At 40.6% G+C, this 26,746-nt stretch overlaps 1 protein-coding gene across 1 annotated transcript in view; it reads right to left on the bottom strand.

Annotated features, from left to right (window-relative positions):
• The window catches only part of LOC146557371 (protein NLRC3-like), a 26,334-nt gene extending 4,325 nt beyond the window's left edge, over window positions 1-22,009 (bottom strand). Inside the window, exons 1-7 of the mRNA XM_085249988.1 lie at window positions 21,966-22,009; window positions 14,211-14,331; window positions 14,025-14,126; window positions 11,715-11,793; window positions 11,367-11,553; window positions 9,438-11,238; window positions 8,771-8,944 (exon numbers count right to left, since the gene is read on the bottom strand). Of these exons, the coding sequence (XP_085106114.1) occupies window positions 8,771-8,944; window positions 9,438-11,238; window positions 11,367-11,553; window positions 11,715-11,793; window positions 14,025-14,126; window positions 14,211-14,299 (2,432 nt within the window). The 5' untranslated portion in view covers window positions 14,300-14,331; window positions 21,966-22,009. The remainder of the gene's footprint in view (window positions 1-8,770; window positions 8,945-9,437; window positions 11,239-11,366; window positions 11,554-11,714; window positions 11,794-14,024; window positions 14,127-14,210; window positions 14,332-21,965) is intronic.
• Window positions 22,010-26,746: the final 4,737 nt, after the last annotated feature.

Below are 26,746 nucleotides of genomic sequence, written 5' to 3'. Positions count from 1 at the left end.
GGATTTAAAGTTATTTTTCCACAGAGAGAGATCTCATATTAACTCTCACAGTGATGCGTAGGCGGCGGGATAAAAGAAAAGTCATGAACTCAATGCAGCCCAATTTAGTCTGCAGTCACATAGCGACACCTGTTCATCGGCAACAACAGTCCCCGGTAACCCGGACTAATTATAGGGTCGCACCGTAATTTGTGGCTCCATGTTTTTATTTGCATCACTGCGTTTGCATTGCAGCAAACATGAACATTACATATATTTCAATATAATGTAAAAGCAGTCAAAACAACTAACATCAGAAACAGCTGATGTTATTTGTTATATGTCACGGTGTCATTTCCGCTTCTTTCTCCTGTAACAACAGCCCGGCGCCGTGAGCACTCGCCTTTTTTGCGCTCGCTATCCCTGCACTTTCTACCATCTGCAAACGCCACGGTGTTCGTGTCGTCATGAAAGACATGAACATCGAGCGTAAAAACAAAGGAGACTGCTACCGGCTTTTTATCTGCCGATCGCCGTGCTACGGTTGCAAGAAAAAGAAGCAGAAATGACGTTCTCTACGCGTTGAGACGTTCCCCGTCCGTCGGCTAAACGCTTGATTGAAACTTCAATGCGACAGTGACACCAAGTAGAATTATAAATGTCACATAGCCCCAAACATGTCTTTTTCAAAGCCTGCGGTGAAGAGAAAGGTTGGTGATGAGCACCGACAATTTCAGGAAAAGTGGGAAATGCAATATTTCTTTGTTGAGCACAGGGGCACCCCGACCTGTCTTATTTGCACAGAGAAAGTTGCGCTGCACAAGGAATACAATTTGAAACGTCATTACACAACTAGACATGCTGAGCTGGATGCAGAATACCAGGGAGACGAGAGAGCGAACCGGGTTGCCAGTCTTAAAACAGATCTACTGAGGCAGCAAGATTTCTCCAAGAAAGCAACCAAAGAGAATAATGCAGCAGTCGGAGCCACGTGGTTAGTGAGATGATTGCTAAAGCAGGGAAGCCATTCACAGAAGGTGCATTTGTCTAAAAGTGCATATTGCAGGCTGCAAATATAGTCTGTCCGGGAAAGAAAGGTCAGTTTAGCAACATCAGCCTTTCTGCCAACACCGCAGCAGATCGCATTTCTGACCTGTCAAGTGACATTTATGACCAACTGTGTGAGAAAGCCAAATGTTTCAGTGTATACTCAGTCGCTCTTGATGAGACCACAGACATCACCGACACTGCCCAGCTCCCAATGTATGTCCGTGGTGTTGATGACAGTTTTGAAGTGATGGAGGAGCTGCTCACAGTAATTCCAATGCATGGCCAGACCACCGCTCAGCAGATATTTACAAGCTGTGTGATGCCATTGAGAATGTTGGTTTGCCATGGAAGAGGTTTGTTGGAATAACAACAGATGGAGCGCCATCAATGACAGGGAGGAAAAATGGACTGGTGGCACAAAACAAACTGGAAGAGGAAGGCGTGGAGGAGGCCATTGCTCTGCACTGCATCATCCATCAGCAGGTCCTTTGCAGCAAATGCCTGAAGTTTGACAATGTGATGTCTATTGTTGTGAAATGCATCAACCAAATCAGATCCAGGGGCTTAAAGCACCGAAGGTTCTGTGCTTTTTTAGAGGAAATGGAGTCAGAATATGGGGATGTGCTCGACTTCACTGAGGTACGTTGGCTCAGCAGGGGAAATATGTATTAAAGAGACTTTTTGAGTTGAGAGCAGAAGTGAAGCCTTCATGGAGAAGGATGGAGTTAGTGTTCCTGTGCTAACTGATCCCAAATGGCTCATGGACTCAGCTTTTCTTGTTGATATGACACATGAGCTTAATGTACTGAACAAGACGTTACAAGGCCAGGGGCAACTTGTCAGTGCTGCCTATGACAACGTGAGAGCATTCTCCACAAAACTGGCGCTCTGGAAAGCTCAGCTCTCTCAGACAAACCTTTGCCATTTCCCAGCATGCAAAGCACTCGTGGATGCAGGCACACCATTCAGTGCTGACGAGTATGTTGATGTCATTTTGATGCTACAGGAAGAATTTGATCACAGATTTGCTGACTTCAAGACACACAGAGCCACCTTTCACATTTTTGCGGACCCCTTCTCCTTTGATGTGCAAGATGCCCCTTCTGTGCTTCAAATGGAGCTCATTGAGCTGCAGTGCAACTCTGAACTCAAAGCAAAGTTCAGGGAGGTGAGTGGAAAAGCAGACAAGCTTGGACAATTTTTGAGAGACTTGAGCCCTAGTTTCCCTCGGCTTTCCCGAATGTTCAAGCGGACCATGTGCCTTTTTGGTAGCACATACTTGTGCCAAAAGCTCTTCTCCACTTTGAACTTCAATAAGTCCAAGTACAGGTCCAGACTTAAGGATGATCATCTTCAAGACATACTGAGGGTCGCAACTGCTTCCTCCCTCAGGCCAAATCTGGCTCGGCTATGCGAGAGGAAACGCTGCCAGGTCTCTAGCAGCAAGGAGTAGGCAAGAGAAGCCATGTTCAGAAGAACAGTTCATTTTCTACAGTGTTCCATTCATGTTCAGAAGAAGGTTATAGAACTGTTAATACAGACATTTCAATCTAAATACAGCAGATATAGAAGACTGAAAGAAACACACAAGTTCACTGACTAAAAGCATCTTATTATTATTTTATTTATGTATTACAGATTGATTTATTTTCTTATTAATTCTTAATTTGTTTATTTATTTTTCATATTTTGTGTTAAAAAATAAAAATAAAGAGATTTGAGAAGATTGGAATTTTTTAACCATGCCTTTCTTGTGGAAAACCTAATGCGGCCCAGCCTCACCCAGACTCTGCCTGCAGCGGCCCCCAGCTAAATTGAGTTTGAGACCTCTGTCCTACACCATAAATCAGTAAGAGAGGGTACGACCTCTCTCATGGCCCCAAGTGCTGTGTGCATGCCAGAGCACTCTGGAAGGCACACAGAGTCTTTACAGACTAATAAGGATCAAACCTCTATCATTATGCAATCGATTATAAAACTCTAAGCATATATGAGTAAATATTTCTAAGCATCAATCAACAATATAAACCTTACAGCTGGTTTTAATAACAGAATTCATTTGTTTCTCAAATGAGAAAGAGCTATCGAGAAACACTCCTAAATCTTTAGTTCTGAACTTTTCCAGTGGGCCACGGTCAACATTATTAGATAATGCTAGTTCTTTTCCCTTACATTATAACAATGTGAGGAGTTAATGCTAAGTATACTGCCATTAGCGGCTAATTCTAATTAGGGGTGAATAATTATTAGTAGCTAATGCTAATATCGTTTTCTCTTCCCTTTTAACAATGTGAACAACTAGTGCTAGGTAGGCTGATGCTAGCAGCTAATGCTAATTTGACGTGAATTAGCATTATATTAGTGAGGAGTTAATGCTAAGTAGGCTGCCATTAGTGGCTAATGCTAATTTTAGATGAAAAAGCATTAGCAGCTAATGCTCATATTGTTTTCCTTTGCTTTGTAAGAATGACAGCAGCTAATGATACGAAGTCTACCATTATTAACAATTGTTAATTTGATGTAAATTAGCATTATCTGATAATGGTAACCCTTTTCCCCTGCATTATAACTATGTCAGGAGTTAATGCTAACTAGGCTTCCATTAGGGGCTAACTCTAATTAGGTGAATAATTATTAGCAGCTAATGCTAATATTGTTTTCCCTTCCCTTTTAACAATGTGAGCAGCTAATTCTAATTTGATGTGAATTAGCATTATATTAGTGAGCAGTTAATGCTAAGTAGGCTGCCATTATTAACTAATGCTACTTTGACGTGAATTAGCATTATGTGCTAATACTAATACTGTTTTCCCTTACTTTTTAACAATGTGAGCGGCTAATTCTAAGTACGCTCTTGTAAATAGCTAATTCTAATTTAGTGTGAATTAGCATTATTCAATAATGCTAACACTGTTTTCTCTTACTTATTAAAAATGATAGTAGCTAATACTAATACTCTTTTCCGTTGGGTAACAACGATGTGAGGAGTTAATGCTAAGTAGGCTGCGTTTAGAGGCTTATTCTAATTAGGGCTGAATAATTATTAGTAGCTAATGCTAATACCGTTTTCTCTTTCCTTATAACAATATGAGCAGCTAATGCTAATTTGATGTGAATTAGCATTATATTAGTGAGGAGTTAATGCTAAGTAGGCTACCATTAGCAGCTAAAGCTAATTTGAGGTGAATAAGCATTAGTAGCTAACGCTAATACCCTTTTCCCTTGTGTTATAATGATGTGAGACGTTAATGCTAAATAGGCTTCCATGAGTGACTCCTTTCCCTTGCATTATAAAGATGTGAAGAGTTTATGCTAAGTAAGCTGCCATTAGCAGCTAATGCTAATACTGTTTTCCCCTTCTTTATACAACTTGAGCAGCTATTGCTAAGTAGGCCACTTTTCTCTGCTAAGGATTTGTGTGACCATGATGGAAACTCTGATAAGCTAATGCTACTAAGCTAATGCTGTTTATGGGCCCTGTTAGAATCAATATTTCATTCTCATTCTGTTGTTTTGAGAACAATAACAGAAAAATGTGCACTTCAGAACAAATTTATTGTGACTTCAGCTGTGAATGTACAGTTTGTCATTATTTAAGCTTCCATTTCCAAATGTTAGCTGACACTTTATTAGGTACACTGGTATCTATATCAGGTACACCTGTGACCTAAATGTTCCTGCAAACAGACTCCTTGGAGACCCCTACATAAATATCCATGAACTATCCAGCTAGACTAGTGTGTCTGTCCCTGAAAATATTCCTGCATGTGTGATTGTTCATGTCTCATCTGCAGGAAACAAACAGGAAGTGAGTGAAAGACACGGGAAATGTTTCCAGCTCTTCCTCCTCTATCAGATTTTCTCTCCATACCTGAGAGTGTCCAGTCTCCAGCCTGGATCCTTCAGTCCAGCCGACAGCAGCTTCATTCCTGAGTCACCTGGATGATTGTAGCTCAGGTCCAGCTCTCTCAGATGGGAGGGGTTGGAGCTCAGAGCTGAGGCCAGAGAAGTACAGCATTCCTCTGTGATCAGACAGCCTGACAGACTGCAGACACACAAAACAACAATCCATCTGTCAACAACCGTTTTCTCTTTGTCACAATAACATCTATCCATCCATACATCCATTCAATGTAACTTTATTTATAAGTGACAATACCCAACAGACAACAACAGTCATCTGAAGCTGTTTAACAGTGTAAGGTAACAGCCTCCAATATTAGAGAGAAAGCCCCAAACATCAGACAATCGACTGTGAGCAGCACTTGGTGATGGTGGGAAGAAGAACTCCCTTTGACACAAAGATCCTCCCAGTGAAAACAGGCTCCAGGAGGAGCATCTACCATGACTGGTTGCAGGGTGAGGGGAAAGAGAAGAGATGAGCTCAGAGAGACAAGAACAAAACAGAGAGACAAAAGTTAAGGACACGCAGTAGTGACATATAAAAGCATCAGGAGTGAAAAGAGGGGAGAAGAGAGCAGAGCATCATGGGAAGTCCACCAACAGCCTGAGCCTATAGCAGCATAACTAAGGGATGGTTCAGGGTCACCTGATCCAGCTCGAACTATAAGCTTTATCAAAAAGGAAAAAGTTTGAAGCTGATCTTCAAAGTAGAGAGGGTGTCTGTCTCCTGAACTCAAACTGGGAGCTGCTGCCACACCCAGTCCAACATAGCCAGGCTTTCTTTGCTGCTTTGACAAAACCTCAAATCCCAGTCAGAGATGGTGAGCATCATCACAATGATGATCATTTCTCTGTAACCCAGGCTTTCTGCTTCAGGATCTGTGCACGCTCACAGAACAAGGAGACCTTTAAACATCATTTCACTAAATGGATGGACTGAGCTCAGCCTACAGATGAACTGGTGCCAGAGATCATAAAGAACATCAAACAGTCAAATTCAACACTTTAATGGAAATATGAGATTAATGCTGCAGACAATCATGAAGCTGCTGAATTCATGAACATCAAGAATGCAGCGAGTGGTAAAATAAAGATTTGACCTCAGTGTGCTCAGTGTTCCTGTCTATTCCTAACATATTCCTAACATGATAGCTGCACTTTAGAGCTCTAAAACTGGAACTGACACATGTTTAAACTCTACATGTTACTCAGTACATTCAGTTCTGACACTCGCCCACAGTCCAACAAAGGAAACATGGAGATCACATCAGTTTGTCATCAAAGTCTAATTATTAGGGCAACTTAACCTGTTATTATCTCGTTAACTCATTAACTGATTAACGTCAGCAATTATTTTAATCACAGTTTTTAAAATCATGATTATTGTGAAAGTGCTCACTGGCTCTGAATATAACAGCCATGGGTCACAGGAGGGATGTTGATCAGTGCTGGCTTGAAATGGGCGTCATTATGCATCTCAGCCAATGGGAGCATTGAGGGTGGGCCTAATACTACTGCAGCGCTCACATGACCCAGGACAGAAAGAAAGGGGCGGGGACAGAAACATGGAGACAGGTACAGATCTTTGACATGTTCATTTTAAACTGTTCCAGGAGGCAGTGTTGATACAACTAAAGTTATCTGTTGTTGAAGAAGTCGGTCTGAGGAACGTTCTTAGGATCAACAAATGACGGCATGTATGAGCCTCAAGACGCAGCATCACAAGAAGAACACATGAGCTGTAGAAAAAGGAGAGACTACGAAAGCCACGGCGTTACAACGTGAACATGCTTGATCAGAGTGTGATTGTGAACAGGAGGAAGACTCAGCTGAGAACAGTGTGGTGGATACAGAGCAGAGCCCACCATCAGTACAGAGGCCTGTCCATTAGAGTGCTGCTCCAACATGCAGCACATGTACTTGGCCACAGCTGCAACATCTGTACCTGTGAAAGCTTCTTCTCTGTTGCTGCTCATATTGTGCAGAAGAAGAGAGTTTCTTTATCATCAGAAAATGTCAATGAGCTTGTGAGTCTCAGCAGCTGGCTCGGTGCAGAGGAGGAAGAACATGTCAGTCAGAGGAAGATAAATGCAGTTCATGTTGTCAACTCAACCTGGACTGTTGAAAGAGTTTTTCTTTGTCTGGTTTCTGACTGAGATTCTCCAAAGGAAATCCAGCACAAACACACACTTCACACACTCAAAGTCCTGCACAGTAAATGAGCTGATGAGCGTTTGTGCTGCTGCCTGATAACAGAACAATAGTTCTGCTGCTTCCTGTTCTGGAAACACACATTTATAAATGTTCACTTGGTGTTGATCAAAGGTATGTTGGTGGCTCTGGACGCTGAGGGAACTTTGTAAAAAACTAGATCAAATGTTAACGTCCTGGCAGAGGCAAAGAACTTTGATTTGATATTTGATTAGATTCATGTTTCAGCTCAGACTGACAGAAATATTTGAACTGCTGCTGTGTTAAAGGGAACACTGCTGTTAGAAAGCACCTGATCTGTTTCTGCACACTGAATGTTGCACTTCTCATACTGCAGTACTATTAAAATAAGTACACAATGCACTACTGATGAGCAAACCATGTGGCCAAACACTTTAAGAGACAGACTGGGATCATACCATTATGTGAAAGAGGACATGTCCCATAGACAGCAAGGGTAGTGGTAGAGACCAGTACACAGAGAAATGGGAGCTGTACTGAAATGCAAGCGTGTCAGGAAAGAGTGAAAAGGCAAAATGAGCAGCATCTGGCTGCATTTCAGTGATATTGGAGACCACAAAGCTGAGTGCAACATTTATACAGGAGATATACAGGAGACGCTGAGAGCAGAACTGATAAAATTAGGAGCTGGCTAAAGTGAGACCCATTTTTATTTCCACCCATTTTCCACTGTGGAGGACAAAAGGTTTCAAACTGGTCCAGGTCTTAAACCTCACGTGTTCTTCCTAATAGCAGTAAATGGATAAAAATAAGGCTTTCATGAAAACACTGAATAAAACTTGCTGCCTTTAAAAAGACTAAATGTACAGTTCAGTATTGAATCCTACATAAAATAAACTATATATAAAGTTTGTCTGAATGGCAGAGATGCAGAAATATGTGCATGTAGCACAGAGCCACGGCTCAGTGTCTGAATGAGTCTCACAGACCTGAATGTGCTGTTGAAGCCATTTATAATTATAACGTAATTCTTTACTCGTTTGATCTGCTCCTTACCACAAGCCACCAGTCGTAGAAGGTTTTGGACTTTTAACTATATTTTCTGAAGTTTTACAACTTTTCTTACTGTTAAAAACCTCGTTATGGCCATTCATGCTGTACAAAGTAATTAGACATGTGTGGTATCTACAGAAACGTCAGAATCTCAGCTAAAAGTTCACAAAACCATCTCAACAACCACCAAACAGCTGAAACAGCAGGTGAACAGATCACACAAAAAAGATGTAAACACAAATCCCCCTGATCATCTGTTTTTTAAACATGAAGCGTCGTTTTGGACGTTCATTTACTGCTGGTTCAGTGAATTTTGGTTGGACAGTGATGAAACCTGCAGCCTCAGAATCTGTGAGAAGTCTGCTTTCAGCACGCAACAGCATTGTTGTGTTGTGTGCTGTGGATCCACCTCTGCAAACTCATCACTGTTTCACCATCATGTTTCTACTTAGACAATAACAAAGGAAGCAGTTCCCAGGAACTACTTCTTGTCTTGTTAACATAAGAGTATGTTGCCCTTCAAAACACCTCCACTTCTCCTCTTATTAGAGGACTGCCTTATTATTAATCTGCTAATTCTGTCAGTTGATGAAAGAAAAATGCTTGATCTCACCTGAGAGTTTCCAGTGTACAGCGTGGACTCTTCAGTCCTTCAGACAGAAGCTTCACGCCTGAATCCTTCAGGTTGATGTTACTCAGGTCCAGCTGTCTCAGATTAGAGGTCTGAGAGCTGAGACCTGAGGCCAGAGCTTCACAGCTTCTCTCTGACAGGTCACAGTGACTCAGTCTGAAAAATAACAGATAAACAATTACAAAAATAAAACACTTATGCTGAAGCGTAATGAGATACTATTATATTTAGCAATATTTCATCTTGTTTTGTCAGGAAACTGAGCACTGATGCAGAGCAACATGTGGAGAGAATCAGAGGAGAAGAAGTGAAGAGAGAACAGCAGTAAAACAACACTGAATTGTTCAGTGTGCTTTTGATATCAACAGAATGTGTCAAATTTCTTTATTTTGTATTTGTTTTAGTAGAATTGATGATTATCACTTAGATAACAACCACAGGCCAGGTCTAAATTGCACTTTGGTGACAGTTACACCCAGAAATATTTCAGAAACGTGGACAATTTGTGCTCCATTGTATTCAGTATTGAACAAACTGAGTACCGATGACCACTTAATATTTTTGATATTTTATTTGAGTTGTTCCACCTGATCTGTGTTAACTAGAATAAACATTTAAAAGCTAAAGCTATGATCACATATGTACTTACAGAGCTTTGTTGGAGGCTTTGACCACTGGCAGCAGCCTCAGAAGAGCCTCCTCTGAAGCAGAGTATTTCTTCAGGTCAAACACATCCAGATCTTCTTCTGATGACAGTAAGATGAAGACCAGAGCTGACCACTGAGCAGGAGACAGTTCACCTGTGGAGAGACTTCCTGATCTCAGGGACTGTTGGATCTCCTCCACTAGAGAACGATCATTCAGTTCATTCAGACAGTGGATCAGATTGATGCTTTTCTCTGCAGACAGATTCTCACTGAGCTTCTCCTTGATGTACTGGACTGTTTCCTGATTGGTCTGTGAGCTACTTCCTGTCTGTGTCAGCAGACCTCGTAGGAGACTCTGATTGGTCTGCAGTGAAAGACCCAGGAGGAAGCGGAGGAACAAGTCCAGGTGTCCATTTGGACTCTGTAGGGCCTTGTTCACAGCACTCTGGTGGAGAGATTGAAGTTTTAGTTTGTTAAATAGTTTAGACCACGTAGAGATTGTTTGTTGTTGTTCCAGGAGATTGAGTCCAGAGTTGATGAAGGTCCGATGGACATGAAGAGCAGCCAGAAACTCCTGAACACTCAGATGGATGAAGCAGAACACCTTGTCCTGGTACAGTCCTCTCTCCTCTTTAAAGATCTGTGTGAACACTCCTGAGTACACTGAGGCTGCTCTGATATCGATGCCACACTCTGTCAGGTCTGATTCATAGAAGATCAGGTTTCCTTTCTGCAGCTGATCAAAAGCCAGTTTTCCCAGAGACTCCATCATCTTCTTGCTCTCAGGACTCCAGTGTGGATCTGTCTCAGCTCCTCCATCATACTTGACCTTCTTCACTTTGGCCTGAACCACCAGGAAGTGGATGTACATCTCAGTCAGGGTGTTGGGCAGCTGTCCTCCCTCTCTGGTTTCCAGCACATCCTCCAGAACTGTAGCAGTGATCCAGCAGAAGACTGGGATGTGACACATGATGTGGAGGCTTCGTGATGTCTTGATGTGGGAGATGATGCTGCTGGCCTGCTCCTCATCTCTGAATCTCTTCCTGAAGTACTCCTCCTTCTGTGGGTCAGTGAAGCCTCTGACCTCTGTCACCATGCCAACACAGACAGGAGGGATCTGATTGGCTGCTGCAGGTCGTGTGGTTATCCAGAGGCGAGCAGAGGGAAGCAGTTTCCCCCTGATGAGGTTTATCAGCAGCACATCCATTGAGGTGGACTTTCTAGGGTCAGTTAGGATTGTAGTTTTGTGGAAGTCCAGAGGAAGTCGACACTCATCCAGACCATCAAAGATGAACACAACCTGGAAGTCTTCAAAGCTGCAGATTCCTGCTTCTTTGGTTTCAGTAAAGAAGTGATGAACAAGTCCCACCAAGCTGAACTTTTCCTCTTTCAGCACATTCAGCTCTCTGAAAGTGAATGGAAATATGAACTGGATGTCCTGGTTGGCTTTGTCTTCAGCCCAGTCCAGGCTGTATTTCTGTGTTAAGACTGTTTTCCCAATGCCAGCCACTCCCTTTGTCAGCACTGTTCTGATTGGTTCATCTCTTCCAGGTGAGGCTTTAAAGATGTCTTCTTGTCTGATGGTTGTTTCTGGTCTGTCTGGTTTCCTGGATGCTGTTTCAATCTGTCTGACCTCATGTTCATCATTGACCTCTGCAGTCCCTCCCTCTGTGATGTAGAGCTCTGTGTAGATCTGATTCAGGAGGGTTGGGTTTCCTGCTTTAGCGATGCCCTCAAACACACACTGGAACTTCTTCTTCAGGGTGGATTTAAGGTTACGATGACAAACTGGAGCTTGAAGTTCTGAATGAGAAGAAAAATAAACACTCAATTCCAAAAAGAACTAATCTTTAAAACATGTTGCTCCATCTTCCATCTCTGGAAAATGTTCATTTATCCAGCAGCTTAAATCTTTAGATAAATCCTCTTACTGCTCTGCAGACGGTCAGCCAGCTCCTCCTGCTTCATTCTCCTCAGGAAGTCCACTGTGATCTTCACAAACGCCTCTCTGCTGCTGCTCCTCTGACTCTCTAAGCATTCTGGGTAATCTGGACTTAGAACCTTCTGGATCTTCTTCAGCTCGTTCTTCACAAAAGTGATGATGTTGTCCTCCAGCAGCTGGAACAGAATATTTATGAATGAGCCAATCAGACTGAAATCATGGAGCCAAACATCAGATCCATGTTGGACACACTGACGATCCACTGGTCTACAAAGAGCAGCATGGAGATGACTGTGAACAGAACAGATGTAACAGTAGTTGTTGTACATGTACAGACCATAAATATGGAGTCCAGCTGTGTTTGATGCTGCTGGGCAGACTGACCACTGGGAACCTCTGAGCTCTGCTGCTCCACTCTGTGGAGGAACCATGAAGGATTAGATCAACACAGGATAAAGATCCAGGAGTTTCTGCTCAAATAACTTCATCTGAATCAAGTCTGTCAAGTTTTAGACTCTCAGATTCTGAAGATATATTTTCTGTTTTCTATGAACTTTCTTTCGTCAGTGATGGAAGTGATGATGCTGCAGAAGCTCAGAGGAAACTTTGAGAAAACTGTGATGAACCATCAACTAATGCTCTCAGGAGGCCAAAGGTCCCTGAATGTAACTGTGCAGTAGATTCATCGAGTGTTTGAAACCTGACCACTTCCATATGTTTTCATTCTAACACAAGAAGTCCTTTTCTCATTGCTTTGATTTGAGTTTTCATTTGAGTTTTCCGAGTCTCGTATTTGGAGTCGAGTCTAATCAATGATCTGACAGAAGAACATTAAAAAGGATTTAGCAGTGCTGTCAAAATTAACATGTAGGGTTAGGGGTTCATCTGTTATCATGATTAACATGATAAAAACCTTTAACACGACACATCTGGATGCAGAACGACTCAAAATCCCTGAAATGTTTCTATCAACGCACTTCGAGCAGTTTGTCCGAGTAGAGTTACCTTTGCACACGTGCAGATATGCAGCACATCTGTTAGTGACGGCAGCTGAACCAATCAGCTCAATATGGAAGATGACAAACACACACTGACCTCCCGATGGAAAGTTTGAGCATTAAAAAAATAACAAGACGGACCAGCCGACCAACATGAAGGATTCTGCACATCGTGACAGAAGGAATTTTCTTTTCACCGAAGCACTTCCAGCTTAAAATATCACAACAATGCAAAGCACTGATGACACAACTGCCAAGTGGACAAACTGCAGACCTGTTAGTGTTGTTAATGACATAGTTTTGGTTCCTCGTGTCAAAGACTTGAAGAAGAGTGACAGAGAGTGTTAGACTGCTGCAGGATCAGTGCCACCTCCACAGACCTGTGAAGAAAATGATTGTTTGACAGATGGGCTCAGATTCAGGATCAGCTGAGGAGTTTGTGGCTGACAGAATCCTGCAGGTACAGAGCAGAGCCCATCATTAGCATGCAGGACTGTCCCTGGGGGGGTCGGCTCATTCAGGAGGTTTATCAATGTTTACATGTTCAATAAACATGTTAAGTGTGTAAATTTGCCCTTTTCTCTCGAGTCTGTTTGCTCATGAAATGAACTTTGATTCGTTTACATTAAAAATGATGTTAAATGGTGATTAATCCAAATTAATCCACAGTAACCCTGTGATGAGTCTGATTAAACATTTTCATTAACAGCAGTAATATAGATTATATATTATTATATATTAGTGCACACTTAGCTTTTAGTATATATGTTTGTTACAAAGTTGTATTTACAGCAGAGAAGCTGAGTTAAAGACTGAAAACTATTCAAAGTCTCTTTGAATTGAAGCGTTTAACATTCTTTGTGTTTATTCTGCATTGACTTCATTATATGGTGTAAACGTCTGTTACAGGCTTAAATATAAAGTTGGAAAAATGTAACTGCAGCTATTGATCAAGTAATTGTGATTAATCAGGATTAATGACAGAAGATTGTGTCATTAATTAGTCATGTTTTAATCTACTGACAGCACTAGTGTTCACTCTGGTGCCTCCAACTGTTTTACGCCCTTTCAACACCTTCGTGGTCAAAAGTGTACACGCACAAAATCTACAATAAAACCCTCATGCAGCAATAGGACAGACACACAATCCATTTATCTCTGTGTCTCAAACACACACACGTGTATTCAAAGCCTCGATTTGTTCATATTTCATCTGTTGTGTTTTTATCTTCAGCGTTTTCAGTGTTGCTGCATTTACACCAAAAATGTTTCCATTGATGAATCAGATTGATTTGAATGTGTTTCATCCATACAAATCCCTCCCTGGTGGTCACATGACTCTATAACATAACAGGAGTCATGTGACAAGAGTTTCATGCTGTAAAATGTCAAAATGGTTGAATGTGGTGGAGTAAAAATGTGAGATGTCAGCTACTTTTCTTCAATATGAAATGTTTGCAGGGCCTGACAGGAAGTGGACGGACGCTCTGATCACTTCCTGTTTGCTGAAGTGGGTTTTCAGTTGTTTAGAAACCAAAGGCTTGTTTTAAAAGACAGTTTAAATGGGACTGAGGGAACGACGTGTTTGTAGTTTATATCCAACAACATCAAGCAGTTTAATCAAAGAGTTCATGTTGCTAACAGCTCACCTCTCTGCAGCAGACACAGGCTGGGATTTAAAATGAATGAGACGATCTTTAGACGCGTCACTCTGTAAGGACACAGAGCTGGGTGGAGGTCCAGGCTGGTTCCTGTGAATAATGATGCAGCAGTGATGTGAGTGCTGAGCTGTGACATGGAGAAGAGTCATGGACAGTTAGAGATGGTCATCTCACCTCTGAGCTTTGGTCTGGCTCTCATGTTCCCCACACAGAGTGCTTTTAGAGGGAGGGACTCCCTCCTCTCTGTCCTCACACTGATCCATGCTGCTCAATTCAGCTCACACACACTTTCTACCTGCAGAGGAAACACAAATCATTCATGTGCACATCAGCTGAAATCCTCCTTTCATCATGTGTGCTGTCCAAATATCAGCTGCTTCTTTCCTGCTTCATCTCAGTGTCAGCTGGATGCAGTCAGACAGCAGTGTGAGGCAGAGGAAGCTGCCATCAGCTGCTCTGCTATCAGTCCACTAGATGGAGCCTGAAGCACACACGATGCATTCACTGACACACACTGATTCACTGTGACTGGAAGCTTCAGTCAGTCCAACACGTGTGAACAACATTTTAAACGTTTCAGCTGATCCAGGATTCAAAGAGGATCAGCAGAGTTAAAGCTTCACACTAATTCTTGCTGCTGAGTTTGCAGAGAACTGCACACACACTGATTCACTGCTAATGAGAAGCTTCTTCCATCCAGTAATTCATCATCCATCAGCTCTGCTGCTGCTCTCAGTCCTGGACTCTGATCACACACTAAAAGCAGCTTTTTAACTCGTGTCTGTAAGAACTCTTAGTGTTAGTTTAGTGTTAGCTTAGCGTTAGCTTAGCGTTAGCTTAGTGTTAGCTTAGTGTTAGCATGCTGTGTGCTAGCTTAGCGTCAGAGCTCTGCAGGTGTCTCGTGTGTAAATATTAATCACAGTGACAGTAAAGGAGGTAAAGGGCTGTGACGTCATCACGTACGCTGCGTCCTCTGTGGGCTCTGAGTGAACTCAAAGTACAAACTACAAGTACACAAACACGAACGTAGCTCAGAGTGGCGGACACACTCGGCCTCGTTGGTCCAGCTGTGAGTCCGTTACCGTGAACTATGGAGCGGCAGATTTGTGCTGAACTAAGCTGCACACAGCTGATGTTAGCCAGGAAACATTACACACTGACTTTAATACTGGTGTCAAGCCAGCCTCCAATTCGAGACTTGCAGTCAAGCCAGCCTCCAGTTTGTTTTACGTTCCCTGTGTATTCAAAGTATTACGGGAATGGATGTGGAAACCGGATTTCAAAATAAAAGCCAACTTCGAGTGAATTAACAGATATGTTAAGAACATAATAACATATAATTTAGGCTTTTTTTTTTTTTTACAAACTCTAATGTTAGATCTATATGACACAGCCTTGTACCCTAATTGTGCCCTGTCACTATCAAGGCCATCTTATTTTGGATTTCAAAGTAAAAGCCCTGTGAATCTTCATTTTTGAACTACTCTTTCAATGACTTAATAATGCTCTTAAAAGCAAAAGTCGTATTTCCAAATACTATTTGAACTTTATATCAACACTTTCCAACCACAGTCTTTTTACAGTGATACCATATCAATATCAAGTCAGTCTGATTTTGCCTTTCATAGTAATGGCCCTTTGAAATTGTCCATAATTGACTTAATCTTCTAACGATTCAAAATGCTCTAAAATGAAAAATTCTTGTTTCCACAGGGTAATTCCACCTTAGATCAACAGTATACAGCCCCACAGTGATACCATATCAATATCAAGTCATTCTGATTATGCCTTCCAAAATAAAAGCCTTTTTAAATTGTCCATAATTGACCTAACTTTCAGTGATTTCAAAATGTTTTAAAATGGAAATTTCCTGTTTCCACAGGGTAATTCCACTCCAGATCAACAGTATACAACCTCACGATGTTACCATATCAATATCAAGACATTCTGATATTGCTTTAAAAAATAAAAGCATTTTCAAACTGCCCATATCTGAGTTGCTCCTGGAACAATTTCAAAATGCTCTAAAATGGCACATTCCTGTTTCCACAGGGTAATTCCACTTTAGATCAACAGTATACAGCCCCACAGTGATACCATATCAATATCAAGTCATTCTGATTTTGCTCTCAAAAATAAAAGCCTTTTCAAATTGTCCATAATTGACCTAACTTTCAGTGATTTCAAAATGCTCTAAAAAGGAAAATTCCTGTTTCCACAGGGTAATTCCACCTTAGATCAACAGTATACAGCCCCACAGTGATACCATATCAATATCAAGTCATTCTGATTATGCCTTCCAAAATAAAAGCCTTTTTAAATTGTCCATAATTGACCTAACTTTCAGTTATTTCAAAATGCTCTAAAATGGAAATTTCCTGTTTCCACAGGATAATTCCACTTTAGATCAACAGTATACAGCCCCACAGTGATACCATATCAATATCAAGTCATTCTGATTATGCCTTCCAAAATAAATGCCCTTTCAAATTGAGCATATACGGCCTACTTTTTTGACGATTTCAAAATGTTCTTAAACAGAATTTTGCTGTTTCCACAGGATAATTTCACTTTAGTTCAACATTATACAACCTCACGATGTTACCATATCAATATCAAGTCATTCTGATTTTGCTTTCAAAAATAAAAGCATTTTCAAACTGCCCATATCTGACTTGATCCTGGAACAATTTCAAAATGCTCTAAAATGGAAAATTCCTGTTTCCACAGGGTAATTCCACCTTAGATCAACAGTATACAGCCCCACAGTGATACCATATCAATATCAAGTCATTCTGATTATGCCTTCCAAAATAAATGCCCTTTCAAATTGAGCATATATACGACCTACTTTTTTAACGATTTCAAAATGTTCTTAAAAAGAATTTTGCTGTTTCCACAGGATAATTCCACTTTAGGTCAACAGTATACAACCTCACGATGTTACCATATCAATATCAAGTCATTCTGATTATGCCTTCCAAAATAAAAGACTTTTCAAATTGCCAAGATACGACCTACTCTTTTAAAGATTTCAAAATGCTCTAAAAGTGAAAATTGCTGTTTCCACAGGATAATTTCACTTTAGGTCAACAGTATACAACCTCACGATGTTGCCACATCAATATCAAGTCATTCTGATTTTGCTTTCAAAAATAAAAGCATTTTCCAAATGCCCATATCTGGCTTGATCCTGGAACAATTTCAAAATGCTCTAAAATGGAAAATTCCTGTTTCCACAGGGTAATTCCACCTTAGATCAACAGTATACAGCCCCACAGTGATACCATATCAATATCAAGTCATTCTGATTTTGCTCTCAAAAATAAAAGCCTTTTCAAATTGTCCATAATTGACCTAACTTTCAGTGATTTCAAAATGCTCTAAAATGGAAAATTCCTGTTTCCACAGGGTAATTCCACTTTAGATCAACAGTATACAGCCCCACAGTGATACCATATCAATGTCAAGTCATTCTGATTTTGCCTTCCAAAGTAAAAGCCTTTTCAAATTGTCCACAATTGACCTAACTTTCAGTGATTTCAAAATGCTCTAAAATGGAAAATTCCTGTTTCCACAGGGTAATTCCACTTTAGATCAACAGTATACAGCCCCACAGTGATACCATATTAATATCAAGTCATTCTGATTTTGCCTTCCAAAGTAAAAGCCTTTTCAAATTGTCCACAATTGACCTAACTTTCAGTGATTTCAAAATGCTCTAAAAATGAAATTTCGTGTTTCCACAGGATAATTCTACTCCAGATCAACAGTATACAGCCCCACAGTGATACCATATTAATATCAAGTCATTCTGATTTTGCCTTCCAAAATAAAAGACTTTTCAAATTGCCAAGATACGACCTACTCTTTTAAAGATTTCAAAATGCTCTAAAAGTGAAAATTGCGTGTTTCCACAGGATAATTTCACTTTAGGTCAACAGTATACAACCTCACGATGTTACCATATCAATTTCAAGTAATTCTGATTATGCCTTCCAAAATAATGGCCTGTTGAAAATGCCCATAATTTACCTAACTTTCAGTGATTTCAGAATGCTCTAAAAAGGAAGATTTCAGTTTCCACAGGGTAATTCCACTTTAGATCAACAGTATACAACCTCACGATGTTACCATATCAATTTCAAGTCATTCTGATTATGCCTTCCAAAATAATGGCCTGTTGAAAATGCCCATAATTTACCTAACTTTCAGTGATTTCAGAATGCTCTAAAAAGGAAGATTTCAGTTTCCACAGGGTAATTCCACTTTAGATCAACAGTATCCAACCCGACAGTAAAACCATGTAAATTTCATGTTGGTCTGATTTCGCCTTTCAAATTAATGGCCCGTCGAATTTGTCCATATGTGATATACTCTTTCAATTATTTCAGAATGTTTTAAAAATGAAAATTGCTGTTTCAACACATATTGGGTTTTCATTTTGAAAAGCAAAATCAGACTCAATTGATTATGACAGAATTGAATCATAAAGATGATGTAAAAGGAAGCTGAAATTGCCACTAGGTTGTAATTGATAGTACGTTTATATTTTAAGTCTGTGGAAAGATGTCATGGTTGGTTTGCAAGCTGTTTTGTAATTTCTTTATTTAGAATGACATCTTTAATTTGAAAGGCGAAATCAGACCAACATGAAATTTACATGGTTTTACTGTCGGGTTGGATACTGTTGATCTAAAGTGGAATTATCCTGTGGAAACAGCATCTTTCAATTTAAGAGCATTTTGAAATCGTTAAACGAGTAGGTCGTCTACGGGCAATTTGAAAATACTTTTATTTTGGAAGGCAAAATCAGAGTGACTTGATCTTAACATCGTATCTCTGTGGGGTTGTATACTGTTGATTTAAAGTGAAATTATTCTGTGGAAACAGAAAATTTCCTTTTTAGAGCATTCCGAAATCACTGAAAGTTAGGTAAGTTATTGGCATTTTCAACAGGCCATTATGTTGGAAGGCAAAATCAGAATGACTTGAAATTGAAGTAGTACCATGGTGTGGATGTACACTTTTGATCTAACATGGATTCATCCTGTGGAAAGAGCAAGTTTCATTTTTTGAGCGTTCTGAATTCTTTAAAAGAGTAGGTCGTATATCGGCAATTTGAAAAGTCTTTTATTTTGGAAGGCAACATCAGACTGATTTGATATTGATATGGTATCACTGTGGGGTTGGATACTATTGATCTAAAGTGGAATTATGCTGTGGAAACAGCAATTTTCCATCTTAGAGCATTTTGAATTCGCTCCAAGAGTAAGTCATATATGGGCAAATTGAAAAAGCTTTTATTTTGAAAAGCAAAATCAGACTGACTTGAAATTGACATGGTAACATCGTGAGGTTGTATACTGTTGATCTAAAGTGGAATTACCCTGTGGAAACTGAAATCTTCCTTTTTAGAGCATTCTGAAATCACTGAAAGTTAGGTAAATTATGGGCATTTTCAACAGGCCATTATTTTGGAAGGCATAATCAGAATTACTTGAAATTGATATGGTAACATCGTGAGGTTGTATACTGTTGACCTAAAGTGAAATTATCCTGTGGAAACAGCAATTTTCACTTTTAGAGCATTTTGAAATCTTTAAAAGAGTAGGTCGTATCTTGGCAATTTGAAAAGTCTTTTATTTTGGAAGGCAAAATCAGAATGACTTGATATTAATATGGTATCACTGTGGGGCTGTATACTGTTGATCTGGAGTAGAATTATCCTGTGGAAACACGAAATTTCCATTTTAGAGCATTTTGAAATCACTGAAAGTTAGGTCAATTGTGGACAATTTGAAAAGGCTTTTACTTTGGAAGGCAAAATCAGAATGACTTGACATTGATATGGTATCACTGTGGGGCTGTATACTGTTGATCTAAAGTGGAATTACCCTGTGGAAACAGGAAATTTCCATTTTAGAGCATTTTGAAATCACTGAAAGTTAGGTCAATTATGGACAATTTGAAAAGGCTTTTATTTTTGAGAGCAAAATCAGAATGACTTGATATTGATATGGTATCACTGTGGGGCTGTATACTGGTGATCTAAGGTGGAATTACCCTGTGGAAACAGGAATTTTCCATTTTAGAGCATTTTGAAATTGTTCCAGGATCAAGTCAGATATGGGCATTTGGAAAATGCTTTTATTTTTGAAAGCAAAATCAGAATGACTTGATATTGATGTGGTAACATCGTGAGGTTGTATACTGTTGACCTAAAGTGAAATTATCCTGTGGAAACAGCAATTTTCACTTTTAGAGCATTTTGAAATCGTTAAAAAAGTAGGTCGTATATATGCTCAATTTGAAAGGGCATTTATTTTGGAAGGCATAATCAGAATGACTTGATATTGATATGGTATCACTGTGGGGCTGTATACTGTTGATCTAAGGTGGAATTACCCTGTGGAAACAGGAATTTTCCATTTTAGAGCATTTTGAAATTGTTCCAGGATCAAGTCAGATATGGGCAGTTTGAAAATGCTTTTATTTTTGAAAGCAAAATCAGAATGACTTGATATTGATATGGTAACATCGTGAGGTTGTATAATGTTGAACTAAAGTGAAATTATCCTGTGGAAACAGCAAAATTCTGTTTAAGAACATTTTGAAATCGTCAAAAAAGTAGGCCGTATATGCTCAATTTGAAAGGGCATTTATTTTGGAAGGCATAATCAGAATGACTTGATATTGATATGGTATCACTGTGGGGCTGTATACTGTTGATCTAAAGTGGAATTATCCTGTGGAAACAGGAATTTTCCATTTTAGAGCATTTTGAAATCACTGAAAGTTAGGTCAATTATGGACAATTTAAAAAGGCTTTTATTTTGGAAGGCATAATCAGAATGACTTGATATTGATATGGTATCACTGTGGGGCTGTATACTGTTGATCTAAGGTGGAATTACCCTGTGGAAACAGGAATGTGCCATTTTAGAGCATTTTGAAATTGTTCCAGGAGCAACTCAGATATGGGCAGTTTGAACATGCTTTTATTTTTTAAAGCAATATCAGAATGTCTTGATATTGATATGGTAACATCGTGAGGTTGTATACTGTTGATCTGGAGTGGAATTACCCTGTGGAAACAGGAAATTTCCATTTTAAAACATTTTGAAATCACTGAAAGTTAGGTCAATTATGGACAATTTAAAAAGGCTTTTATTTTGGAAGGCATAATCAGAATGACTTGATATTGATATGGTATCACTGTGGGGCTGTATACTGTTGATCTAAGGTGGAATTACCCTGTGGAAACAAGAATTTTTCATTTTAGAGCATTTTGAATCGTTAGAAGATTAAGTCAATTATGGACAATTTCAAAGGGCCATTACTATGAAAGGCAAAATCAGACTGACTTGATATTGATATGGTATCACTGTAAAAAGACTGTGGTTGGAAAGTGTTGATATAAAGTTCAAATAGTATTTGGAAATACGACTTTTGCTTTTAAGAGCATTATTAAGTCATTGAAAGAGTAGTTCAAAAATGAAGATTCACAGGGCTTTTACTTTGAAATCCAAAATAAGATGGCCTTGATAGTGACAGGGCACAATTAGGGTACAAGGCTGTGTCATATAGATCTAACATTAGAGTTTGTAAAAAAAAAAAAAAGCCTAAATTATATGTTATTATGTTCTTAACATATCTGTTAATTCACTCGAAGTTGGCTTTTATTTTGAAATCCGGTTTCCACATCCATTCCCGTAATACTTTGAATACACAGGGAACGTAAAACAAACTGGAGGCTGGCTTGACTGCAAGTCTCGAATTGGAGGCTGGCTTGACACCAGTACTTTAATGGAGAGACCGGAAATACAAACACACACAGTTTGTTGTGTGAAGAAATCAAACACGAGCTGAACAAACAGTAAAGTTCCTAAAGACAAATTGTTAAAGGAGGAAACAAAGCAAACTTACAGTTTCTTCACACCAACAACAAGCTCCACTCCACACCTGGACACTAAACACGGACACACAGGTGAGCTGCTTCCTGGAAGGAGGCGGGGCTCCACCTGAAACTCAGCACAGGTGGGAGGGGCTCAGCTCTGTGTGTGCTGATGTGTTAACTTTAAAAATATGCCGTCTGACTGCTCAGACTGAGTCAGAGTAAAGTTCACATGCTGACGTGTGGAGACATGAAACCTTGTTGTAGCTGCAGGTGTGAACACACTGATCCCAGATCAGCTCTGCTGTATTTGTAATAGAGATGGCACGATACCACTTTTTTATGTCCGATACCGATATCATAAATTTGGATATCTGCCGATACCGATATGAATCCGATATAGTGTTTTTTAATCAACAAAACTGTTTTTAAAATATCTTGCTGCATTTTGTATAAGTTCCTACTCAAGTTTAAAACAACAACTACACTAAAGCTATTCTGTTATACCTGTATACAAAAAAAACATTTCATAGTTCAGCAATACTGATCAATCTAATAAACTTAAACCTACACCATCCTCCCTATTCTGGTATTTTAAAGAGTACTTAGCGTAAATATTAAGCAACCTAACTAATAGGGTTCCAACTCCCAGCAACAACAAAAATAAATAAATAAAAAATAGGGAACCACCCCTCACGCTCCACCTCATGATGCTTAATCGACGTAATCAACCTTAATTTGATGCAGTGTGAAAAAAAAATGCACAGAAATCAATTATTTTTCAAGAAATATTAAATAGATTCAACATCTTTCTTCAACAAAATTGCAGACTGCACAGATGGTACCTTCCCAAAGGAAAAAGTACTATAGCTTACTAGGGTATATATATTAGACTTAATAGTCACTATATACAGTAATTGACTTCTATTCATTTTACATCAAATTAAAACTTTGGGTGTCAGATAATTATTTATTAAAAGCTCGACATTTTAAATGAGAATAAGAAAGAAAAGTATGTCTTTGTGCCCCCTTTTCCCTGTTCATGCCCTATCGGCCCCCCTGGCTAAACTTTGCTAGATCCGCCCCTGCACAGTTACCAGCCGTCAGCTACGTAGAAAAAGATCCTGGTGTAGAAAGTAATATTAAATAAATTCTAACAACAGCTGATCAAGCTTAAACGTTCTGCTGTTGTTCAGCCGCTGGTTTCCTCTTTCTGGTGCAAAGTGGACCAAAAACAAAGAAGAGAGACGGACTCGCGACAGAAAAGCCGATCAGCTGATTTAAGCAGTTTCACGATTGAAGTAGCAGCCGGAGAGCGAGAGGCAGTCGCTCGTTAAGCTTAACGCAGGAATGCTTTACAAACATTCAGAGATGGACTTACACACTTGCTTTACTTCTCTCGGGATAACTTTGTCGGAGATGAAATGCCGGGTTGCTAGCGAAGCTCCACATGCTATCCAGACCACCGACAGGTCCCGCATGCCACAGCCGCTCTATCACGTGATGCATACTGCTCCGAGTGCTAACGTTCTGAGGTGAGTTACGGCGTGTTGCAAGTTTTGTGAGGTGCTTTCGTGATATTTAATGGATCGGATTACATTTTTTATTTTTCTCCGATATCTGATCCAGTAATTTAGGTCAGTATCAGACCGATACCGATACGTAATATCGGATCGGTCCATCTCTAATTTGTAACATGAACATTTCTGCTGCAAAGCTTCAAATGTTCAGCATGTTTCTCTTTTTCCAGTCTATAGATCCAGTCACACTTTCTACCTTCACCTGTGCAGTAAAGACTGAGAGCAGAGCTGAAACCAAGCGTCCAATCAGTGAGCAGCATCAACACCTGAGCTTCATTCAGACTCTGTTATTGAAGATGTTGTTGGTACAAAGTTCATCTGCTGCTCACATGAATCCATGAAAGATTTATTTCACTGATGTTTCTTCAAAGCTCATTTCAACCTGTTGAAGTCATGAATGAAAGTGCAGACTGAGAGTGGATCACATGATGTTTGAGGTGTGTCATGTGACATGTTCAGTATTGTCACACATGTCTAGATTGTCCCTGATATCATAGCTGCTCAAACACTGATGATTATATTTGAAGAATTATTCCTGATGGCAGCAAAGTTTGAATGGAGCTCTCTGTCTGTGCTGATTTGTCGCCCTCTGGAGGTCAAAGCACAAACTGCATGATGTCACTGTAACCACCACAGTGACAGGAAGTGTTTTTATGACTGAAACACTGAAATGATGCTAACGGCTGTCGTTAGGCTCACTGACAGCAGTGCTGATGTGTTCATGTCAAACACTGGCTCAGGTCAGACGCCTTCATCCTTCTCCAGCGTGAGGCCGCCCTCAGACCCACAGGAGCTCTGACCTTTGACCTCCTGACCCTAACCATTTTAGTCTTGTTGCATCTTTAAATGCAAATCCATCCAAACTGTAGCCGAGCAAAAGAAGCTGGAAGCTGTTCTATGAATGATGTTCATCCCAGAGTTTCTGTTAAACGCTGCTGCTGTGCTACATTTGTCATTTCCTGCTTTCACTACCATCCATGTCAAAGTGCTGAACTCATCTGATCACTTTAATGCAGTAAAGCAGGAGCTGTAAGTCTGACATTTATTTACTGTCATTACAAACACACACAGCTGGATTAGCATTCAGACAAAGGGCTGAAAAAAAATCAGCATTTGATTATTATTATTATATATCCTGTCTATCTGTCAGTGCTGAAAGCAGACGTCACTGATCACATGACTCTGAGGGATGTTTCCAGTACTTCGCTGAATCTGAGCCATGAAGATTTAAGGCTCAGCTCTGAAGGCAAAGCAGGTCTGAGCCTGTGTTAGCAAGCTGTACCTAATAAAGTGGCAGCAAGGACTCAGTCAGTAATGATCAGAGCCAGCAGGGGGCAGCACAGAGAGGTGAGGAGCTGTCAGAGAAGCAGGCTCACATCAGACTGGCCATATTCCATCATCTATACCTGAAATAATCATCAAACACACGCAGAGCAGAAACATGTGGAAACATCTGGAGCTCAGTCTCAGTTTGATCCCTCAGAGGTTTACCTCAGTCCTGCTCCTCTACTTCCTGTTTACAGCGCACATCATGCTGTGTACTGAGGGTCATGTGGTCAAATTGCTCGCTCTCTGTTACTCTGACAGAGAGCGAGCACAGTTATCCTAATGTGTGACATCACTTCTAACCACAGAGCATTCAGCTTTCACAGCAGCCAACATCCTGTCACACTGAGCATGTGCAAACACAGCAGCCAACAACCTGTCACACTGAGCATGTGCAAACACAGCAGCCAACAACCTGTCACACTGAGCATGTGCAAACACAGCAGCCAACATCCTGTCACACTGAGCATGTGCAAACAGAGCAGCCAACATCCTGTCACACTGAGCATGTGCAAACACAGCAGCCACCATCCTGTCACACTGAGCATGTGCAAATAGAGCAGCCAACATCCTGTCACACTGAGCATGTGCAAATAGAGCAGCCAACATCCTGTCAAACTGAGCATGTGCAAATAGAGCAGCCAACATCCTGTCAAACTGAGCATGTGCAAGCACAGCAGCCACCATCCTGTCACACTGAGCATGTGCAAACACAGCAGCCACCATCCTGTCACACTGAGCATGTGCAAACACAGCAGCCACCATCCTGTCACACTGAGCATGTGCAAATAGAGCAGCCAACATCCTGTCACACTGAGCATGTGCAAACAGAGCAGCCAACATCCTGTCACACTGAGCATGTGCAAATAGAGCAGCCAACATCCTGTCACACTGAGCATGTGCAAACACAGCAGCCAACATCCTGTCACACTGAGCATGTGCAAATAGAGCAGCCAACATCCTGTCACACTGAGCATGTGCAAACACAGCAGCCAACATCCTGTCACACTGAGCATGTGCAAATAGAGCAGCCAACATCCTGTCAAACTGAGCATGTGCAAGCACAGCAGCCACCATCCTGTCACACTGAGCATGTGCAAACACAGCAGCCAACATCCTGTCACACTGAGCATGTGCAAATAGAGCAGCCAACATCCTGTCACACTGAGCATGTGCAAGCACAGCAGCCACCATCCTGTCACACTGAGCATGTGCAAACACAGCAGCCACCATCCTGTCACACTGAGCATGTGCAAATAGAGCAGCCAACATCCTGTCACACTGAGCATGTGCAAACACAGCAGCCAACATCCTGTCACACTGAGCATGTGCAAATAGAGCAGCCAACATCCTGTCACACTGAGCATGTGCAAACACAGCAGCCAACATCCTGTCACACTGAGCATGTGCAAATAGAGCAGCCAACATCCTGTCACACTGAGCATGTGCAAATAGAGCAGCCAACATCCTGTCACACTGAGCATGTGCAAACACAGCAGCCAACATCCTTTAATGATAGAACAAAATTCAGACATCAAAGTTTCTCACATTACAGAATCCGATGAACAGACATGAAGGGATATTTGTGGTTTTATGCACAGAGTCAGAATCAGACTCAGAGGTGTTCCTCGTGATGTTTGGTGATGGAAACAGTCTCATCGACGTTTCCATCACCAAACTAGAGAAACTAGTAGCTGCACGCAGCAGAGTTTAGCACAGCTGATCTCTGTGACACATCAACAGGAACAACATGTTGTTAAACAGGACTGTATAAAGACTCAGAGTCTGACTCACACCTGAACAATGAGGCTGTGCAGCATCGTCCTGTCACACCTGCTAAACCACTCGTATCAGTTTGAGCCCGAACAGTAACACGGTCACATGACCGACGAGGCCAACGCGCCCAG

Source organism: Mchenga conophoros, linkage group LG16, assembly GCF_057382185.1.
Source record: "Mchenga conophoros isolate Kocher_MC1m ecotype Shallow Benthic linkage group LG16, M_conophoros_male_GT1.1, whole genome shotgun sequence".
Lineage (NCBI taxonomy): Eukaryota > Metazoa > Chordata > Actinopteri > Cichliformes > Cichlidae > Mchenga > Mchenga conophoros.
This window is presented reverse-complemented; position numbering and strand designations above follow the sequence as displayed.